This window comes from Eufriesea mexicana, unplaced genomic scaffold, assembly GCF_001483705.2.
Source record: "Eufriesea mexicana isolate 0111107269 unplaced genomic scaffold, ASM148370v2 scaffold1653, whole genome shotgun sequence".
Taxonomy (NCBI): Eukaryota; Metazoa; Arthropoda; class Insecta; order Hymenoptera; family Apidae; genus Eufriesea; species Eufriesea mexicana.
In genome coordinates this window covers 584,078-592,945 of record NW_016909884.1, presented here as the reverse complement: position 1 = coordinate 592,945, position 8,868 = coordinate 584,078, and the positions used below count along the sequence as shown (strand labels likewise).

At 36.5% G+C, this 8,868-nt stretch overlaps 1 protein-coding gene across 1 annotated transcript in view; it reads left to right on the top strand.

Annotated features, from left to right (window-relative positions):
- pasilla (RNA-binding protein Nova-1-like protein passilla) overlaps window positions 1-5,292 on the top strand; it is a 14,183-nt gene extending 8,891 nt beyond the window's left edge. Inside the window, exon 6 of the mRNA XM_017902066.1 lies at window positions 4,839-5,292. Within this exon, the coding sequence (XP_017757555.1) occupies window positions 4,839-4,859 (21 nt within the window). The 3' untranslated portion in view covers window positions 4,860-5,292. The remainder of the gene's footprint in view (window positions 1-4,838) is intronic.
- The last annotated feature ends 3,576 nt before the right edge of the window (window positions 5,293-8,868 follow it).

Below are 8,868 nucleotides of genomic sequence, written 5' to 3'. Positions count from 1 at the left end.
AAAAACGGGGGGAGGGGGGGAGAGAAGAGTAAGAACGATTTATCATTAACTCCGTGAAAATTGATATTCGAACGAAAAGGGGGAATAAGATGAAGCGAAATAGAGACGAAAGAGAGGGATGGAAGAATCGGTACGTATTTGATACCAGAGGAAAAGAAAACGGGAACGGGAAATTCTTTCGCACGACATTTACACACTCCACCCGATCACTTTAGTGCCATATTGATATCCCATCAGCCACACTTGTTGACGTTTTGACGGTAGAACGTGTTGTTAAAGATGTGTATATTCTGCGATTATGCAGGCTGTTTTGAATAAAGTTGGAATACGTTTATTTCTCATTACGCATATATTAAATCGTTACAAAGTATTATGAAACACACCTGTATATGCTTATTTAGTTTCCGCAGTGTACAAAGAATCGTTTTACAACTGTCGAGGGGATTTTAACGTCGATTACCACGATGACGAGATAGAGCTTATATCTGCATGTATATGTATATACACACGCGTGCATGGGTGTGCATATATATACGCATAGGCGGATATGTATCGATTGCAAACTCTAAGTTCGAACTTCTTGGTTTGCGAATGATATATACGTATATATATACTTGGAAGGAAGAGAGATTTTGTAAAAAATGCAACAGTTTCTTCATCGAGAGCAATGCGTTTCGTTCCCAAATTGTTGTTGCCGTTGTTGAACCGACGGAAATGTCGTCCATTTTGTTTTCCCCCCTGTAGATTGTCGATTATACGCTTAACGCGAGACCCAGCGTGGAAAACGAAGGAAAGAAAAGCATTTGGTGTGTGGAAACGAGCGTAGAACGGGAGAGGAAAGTGTCCAGGCTAAATCAGACGGGCCTATGAGATCGTTTCTTTTTTTTCGATAAAATGCACAAATTCTGTCGGGCTTTCCTTTCGAGCCTTCTCGAACCATTGTTTCCATAAGAAACGTTGCATTTGGACGCTTTAAGAATGTTATATTCTCGGAAGATTCTTTTTTACTGCCACTTTTTGCAATCGCTTCGATCGTTCTGAACGATAGAGCGGATGAACAATAGCGCGAGGAAGCATAGCAGACGTACAGAAATTCATTGTAAAATGTAAACGTTACATTAAGAAGTATTAATATATTAAGACATGCGATGAGGAAGGTCGCGAGGGGTACGGGGGTGAATAGAGTTGAGCAAGCGATAATAACCGATTGCATTGCATCGATCGACAATAGAACAGAGTTCATTTCTTGTAGGAAAGAAACGAGGAACAAAGCTTCTTCGAAACTGAATCGTCTCGAACGTTTCGACTTCTTCTTCGCCAGATGTTTCCCATTTTCCGCACGGCTATATCGCGCGCGAGATTTCCCTAACGCTCTGCACGTTGCCATTTTGTATACAGCCATGTCTCGTGTTTCCAACGCTATCCGCGAAATCGATCGGTTCGCGATATTTTTTTTTTTCCTTTTTTTTTTTTTGTTCCTTTTCTTCCTTGTTTTCTTTTTTTTTCTTTTCTTCTTCTTCGACACTTCGATTAGAGCTTCGTCCCGCGTTTTTCCAATCTCATCGGACTTTTAGGCTATCACCGGGTAACACCTGCATTGCAATGCCCTTGAACGAGCGCAGGGGGTACGCAAACGAAAAGAGGAGGATAAATACAAAGTGAAAATAATGAAAAAAAAAAAAAAAAAAAAAAAAAAATAGAGAAAATAAAAGGGGGAAAAAATATGAAGTAACAAATGAAAAGAAAATAACACGTGGCTGTAAATATTTTATATAAAAAAGAAGATATATATAGAAAGAGAGAGATCTATCTATTATAGGGATACGCGTGGAATTACAAACGAAAAGAGGCTTTTATTTTTGTCTAAAAAATAAAGGATGGACGATAATCGAGTATAGCGAGACGAGAATTACAATTGGACGAGTTCAAAGAAAAAAATATCCTGACATTAGTCGATTTTAGTGCATAGTATTTACCGATAAAGTATTAAATGTCGCGCCATTGACACGCAATACAAATTTCGATCAGCCCGCACTGTGTCTTCTTCTGCATAAATAAGCGGACGCTAAATTCGCAAATTTCCGGTATCGTCGTACAATTCGAATCATACTCTGCATACGAAGTTAGGCAAAAAAAGGAAAACAAAGAAAACTATATATATATATGTATACATATATATATACGTATAAATTTAAGAAAAGTGAAGCTTTTTCTCCGCGTACATAGGAAAACAGAGAACGATCCTTAGCGTATTCGAAATAGCAATGCATACCGATAACCAAATCTGTAAAATATAGAAAAATGCTAAAATCTCATCGCGGATAACCGAATGTCTTAAGGAAACAAAATACCGTTCAGGATATCTAGCCGCAGAGAGCGAGCGTGTAATCTACGTGGAGAATTTATCCGAGACACACGAAAGGAGGGGGAAAAAAGGAAAAGGAAAAAAAAGGAGAACAAAAACGAAAACGAACAGAGGTGGGGATGTAATAAGAGAGGATATTTAAACGACTAGGGAAACGTTCGTTAACGCGTAATTAAGAGGGTTGTACAAAAGTGTATGTAACGTTATTTTATCGGAAGCGAGACTTAGAGTTAGACTGTTAATAACACGGTATATTATTTTGGGTAAGCATATGTAAAACAAGAAAATGGCGAAAAAAAAGGAAAAATATGCAGATATAACGAAGTATAATAACGAAGAACTTGGACGAGAGGCCGTTATTGTTGAGAGGTAGAAGTAGCACATAGCAGCTCGGGGATTATAATGATGAGGAAGATGAGGAAAAAAAAAAACTATTAAGTACCTTGTTGAGTATAAGTAGATTAATAATCGCTAAGTCGCGAAGGGAAGATCGGTGCACCGCGATGGTGCACGTGTGCACATTCATGTTTCATTAACTGACCTATCATTTCACGCGCGCACACACGTACAGACACCCTCATACGACACGCCCATACACGTACAGAGGAACATCGTACACTTGTATAACGCGAAATTGTTGCATGCCTATACACGCAAAAATGAAAGATCGAAAAAGAAAAAAAAATTACTATGGAAATATAATTATAGAGGGTTTCACGCGGAAACGCAGTGCCGCGCGTTGTGCTTTACCTTTATAAGGGTCGTATCCGAATTACGATGCCGGTTACATTAGATGGAATAAAATAGCATTATCTTCCACGAATATTTCGAATTTCAAGAGCAGCTGGCTGCGAAAAAAGAAAGGTACCATTGAGAGAATCGTTCGTCATTGATGGAACACGATCACAAGTATTGTACCTTACATTCCTTTGGCTATAAAGTAATAGTAAGAACACGACGACCGTGTGCACCGTGCGCTTTATGTATCGGGATCGTCGAACATCGGAAACGGAGAAAGAAAAATCGAAGAAAAAGAAAAAGAAAAGAGAATAGAAAGAAAGAAAAAAAAACGAACGAGATGGATGGAAAAATGAAAGAGAAGGTGGAAAATCGGACGGCATTCGATCGATTCGGTGATAATCAGGGGGCGGAAGGAAAAAGGAACGGAAAAAAATGAAAAAAAAAATAAATAAATAAATAAATAAAAAAAGATACATAGATCCCTTTCGATTCGGTTTATCACGTGTGCTTCGAGCAATTTGATTAACGCACGCGCTACACGGTCGATCATTCGTTTCGTCTTTTTTTTTTCTTGTTTGTTCATTTCGTCAGGATATATATATATATATTAGAAAGAGGAAACGGTGCATTAAGAGAGAGAGCAGCGAGTGAAATTGTATTTTTTAATATATATCTGTATGTGTGTATATATATCCAGAGGTCTCGCCTCCAGAAAAAGGGTATTGCGATTCAGATTCGCAAGAAAAATAGATTTAATTACCGAGACTTTAATATTATTACTATGGTTATTATTATTATGATTATTCATATTTTTATTATTACTGCGAAGAGTATATATAGCGTGTTCTCTTGACATGAAAAATTATATATGTATATATATATATATACACATAAATATATACGTAGGTATATATATGTATGTATATATATGTCTTGCATATACATATATGTATATAGATATATAGATACATATATACGCGCGTATGGATTATACATGTGTATAGATATATGTATATATATATATACACACACACACACACACACACACACAAACACACAACACACACACACACTTATAGGCGAGTAAGACTCTGAACGGATAAGAAAAAGAAAATGAAACTTACAGGGCTGTTAATTATCGAGAATCGTCTAAGCGATATGTTAGGAAAGGGATATGCACGTGTTTGGACACGTGTGTCGATGCGCATCGATTGTCCTTGAAAAATGGATCGTAATCGTGATCCCGACCGTAACATTGTTTTGTCACAGTCTTTTTCCACGAAAAAAAAAAAAAAAAAAAAAAAAAGAAACGAAAGTATGAAACCTCGAGAAAAAAAAAAGAAAGGAAATAAATAAATAAATAGGGGGAACGTCGCGTGTAGCTCTTCTGCATATATCGATACGATTATCGAAAGTGAACAAATAGGGAAACAGAGAGGGAACTAAGCTTACGACAAGACACACACTTGTCCCTGTATTTCACTACTTCCTTCGAACAAACGAAACGTTATATTGTATCGAGCACAAAAAGCTGCGTTAATTCTTTTTTTTTTTCTTTTTTTTTTTGGTATCTTCTGCAATCCCACAATCGATTTGTATTTTCGCGCGAACGATTTTCTTTCTTCGATCGTTGGCCACCTCGGATCATAACCTATAAAACACGCTCTGCCTTTTTCAAATTTATCAAAACCGAGCGATTTGGAAATGTCTTGATCTTCTTTTTTTTTTTTAGACGGATAAGTCGCCAATTTGAAAACGAAACGAGTAGCAAAATTTTCGACGAATCGTCGAGCTCCTCTCGACTCGAATCGACAGGGAGAAGTGTCATGCGTTTCCCCTGACGACGCGCCGAGAACCCACTCGATAATATTTTCCCATGATTTTCAAAGAAGACGAAAAAAAAAAAGAAACACACATATATATATATATATAAATATACTTAGAGAGGTATACTTACATCCATTACCATTATTCGAGATGAAATTGAAATAACGATTAAACAATCGGAAAATCAAAGTGAATCCGAGACGTGCGGATCGATAAACGCCACGACAAGCGAGCATGCATCACACGGCTTGTAAGCCTAAACACGAGAAAGAAACAGAAAATCTTTGTTTTCTCGATCGATCACGCGAAATAATTACGTTTTTATTTCATAATTTTTGCTTGTTATTAAAAAGTTTATGTAGGGTATACCCGAAACCGTGACCTCTTGGGCACCACTATGATTGTTATTGATGAAGTATATATTATACTATATATATATATATATCTTATATATATATGTATATATATATAATTAGTTCACAGCATTTGAATTTACTCTAAATAATTACTTTACACTCTAACCACATTTATTTGCATCCATAAATTGTTATTCTTTCATCATCAGAGTTATTCCATTCAATGTTAAATAATTATAAATATTAAACATAATATATTAACTATTTTCACTCATGAGAAAGCATCGTTACCTGTATGACAAGTGACCATAAGAGCATAATAAACAATCGCTCATTAAATGCATTCTGTTGTTCTTCATTTCATGACCTGGCCACACGTTCTAAAAAAAAAAAAAAAAAAAGAAACGAAAGTATGAAACCTCGAGAAAAAAAAAAGAAAGGAAATAAATAAATAAATAGGGGGAACGTCGCGTGTAGCTCTTCTGCATATATCGATACGATTATCGAAAGTGAACAAATAGGGAAACAGAGAGGGAACTAAGCTTACGACAAGACACACACTTGTCCCTGTATTTCACTACTTCCTTCGAACAAACGAAACGTTATATTGTATCGAGCACAAAAAGCTGCGTTAATTCTTTTTTTTTTTCTTTTTTTTTTTGGTATCTTCTGCAATCCCACAATCGATTTGTATTTTCGCGCGAACGATTTTCTTTCTTCGATCGTTGGCCACCTCGGATCATAACCTATAAAACACGCTCTGCCTTTTTCAAATTTATCAAAACCGAGCGATTTGGAAATGTCTTGATCTTCTTTTTTTTTTTTAGACGGATAAGTCGCCAATTTGAAAACGAAACGAGTAGCAAAATTTTCGACGAATCGTCGAGCTCCTCTCGACTCGAATCGACAGGGAGAAGTGTCATGCGTTTCCCCTGACGACGCGCCGAGAACCCACTCGATAATATTTTCCCATGATTTTCAAAGAAGACGAAAAAAAAAAAGAAACACACATATATATATATATATAAATATACTTAGAGAGGTATACTTACATCCATTACCATTATTCGAGATGAAATTGAAATAACGATTAAACAATCGGAAAATCAAAGTGAATCCGAGACGTGCGGATCGATAAACGCCACGACAAGCGAGCATGCATCACACGGCTTGTAAGCCTAAACACGAGAAAGAAACAGAAAATCTTTGTTTTCTCGATCGATCACGCGAAATAATTACGTTTTTATTTCATAATTTTTGCTTGTTATTAAAAAGTTTATGTAGGGTATACCCGAAACCGTGACCTCTTGGGCACCACTATGATTGTTATTGATGAAGTATATATTATACTATATATATATATATATCTTATATATATATGTATATATATATAATTAGTTCACAGCATTTGAATTTACTCTAAATAATTACTTTACACTCTAACCACATTTATTTGCATCCATAAATTGTTATTCTTTCATCATCAGAGTTATTCCATTCAATGTTAAATAATTATAAATATTAAACATAATATATTAACTATTTTCACTCATGAGAAAGCATCGTTACCTGTATGACAAGTGACCATAAGAGCATAATAAACAATCGCTCATTAAATGCATTCTGTTGTTCTTCATTTCATGACCTGGCCACACGTTCCATCCATCTACTCCATCGATCCATCCATTTGTCCATTCAGTGTCGCTGTATGATCGTCATACGCATTCTCTTCTCTTTTCTTCTCTCTCTCTCTATCTCTTTTCTGTCTCTAGCTCTCTGTCTCTCTCATTCACCCAAGACTTATTCTCCGATTATCACGGCAATTTTTATAGCGTGACGCTTCACTCCACGGAGCGTCCATTCTCTTTTTCTCTTTCTCTTTTTATCTCCGTTGATTTTTTGCATCACATCCAACGGATCCTCCGTGCAATTGTAATTTTGTCGAAATTAGGAAGGTTCCGGATTTCAACCGAGATCACGACACGTTCGTATTCTCTTCGCGATCGTTTTCACCAGTCACGTGGTCCCGCTTCCACTTGACTTACGATGAAGCCTTCCAAATTTTGATAGAAAGCTCACGAGAGATGAAACTCTCTTTATTTATTAGACGGTAGCTATGCGTACCTGTAAATACGACGATGTACAATTAACGTGATCGAGCTAAGCCGTTCGACTAGTCTGTAAGTTATTTTATATATACATACATATATACACACACGCGCGCGCGCGTGAACGTACAGGCAGCAGATGCGTTTGTATGCGATGTCGAGTGACGCGTATATATCGTCCCTGGTTTATCTCGTGTTTCGTGCGGAGGCAAGTTAAACCGGTGGATCGTGCGAGTATAACCCAATTGGTGCAGTATTTACCAAGTATATATCGAACGACAAAGGAGCGCAGGGGCATTAAAATTGAATTAATATTTAATGACAGCGTCGTTCTATTGTACTCGTTCTAGCCATGTGTTGGTTCTATCGTAAACTTTGTTGTTGCAGACGTTCTTATTAATATGTATTTCACGTTCAAAGTAGCATATCATACGGAGTATACGGTTACGGGGGACCTGAAATTGCTACGGGTCCCAATGCATTTTCGTCAGCGTACAAAATTCGGCGTACAAACTGAAAGAAAAAGAAGGTGCTGTTCTAACTAGTCAGTATAGATAAGGGAATGTATTTTTTTACACGATTGATTTGTAATAAAGATATTGAAAACGAAAGAAAATTAATCCAGTTCAGACAGGCGATACGAGAGCGCTTGTGTTATTCGAGAAAAAAGAGAACAAAAGCGATATCGATGAAACCTTTGTGAAGCGGATCGACGTTTTTCCTTCTCAATTCACGTTATCCAGTTTGTTCAGTCATTTCGCTAAATTTGTTTCAGTTCGAAATTTCCGTCTACCGATCGTTTGGAGTATCTCGCGTTGGCACGATTCGATTACGAATGCGCGAAACTTCTTTTACCGGGTAAGTTGTGCGTACTATTTTCATTTTCCTTCCGTTTTTTTCTTTTATTCACCTGTCTCTATTTTTTTCCCCCTCCCTTCCCTTGTTCTCTGTCGTACTTTTTGTTTTGTTTTCGTTAATAAATCAATTATGACGGCTACAGTCAAAACGTTTTTCTTTCTTTTATTCGAGTGATAAGTGCACATTCACAAATGTATCCATAGTCTGTTGACAGCATCTTTTATCTTCGCGTCTACAAATTAATATACATACACTATGACACAGAATTTATTATTCCTCATAAGCAGTGAACGTACATAATTCATTTTCACTTACAAAATATCTATGCGTATTGTATCGGTGATTTCTCGTTTCTGTTTAGGTTTTCATTAAGTATCGTTTGCATTCGTTATTATTATACATACTCGCATTTGCTCTTTCTATAAAGTTTCTCGCACATCCTTTTACAAATGTGTACGCAGCTCTACCTAACTAAACTCTACTTAGGACCATCGGTGAAATGAACTTCTAAACTGGTTAAACCATTATTGCCCTTAGTTCATCCAACTATACAATGATTCTATGTTTGCGATTCACATTTTTTTTCCTTTTTCCTTTTTTTTTTTTTTTTTTT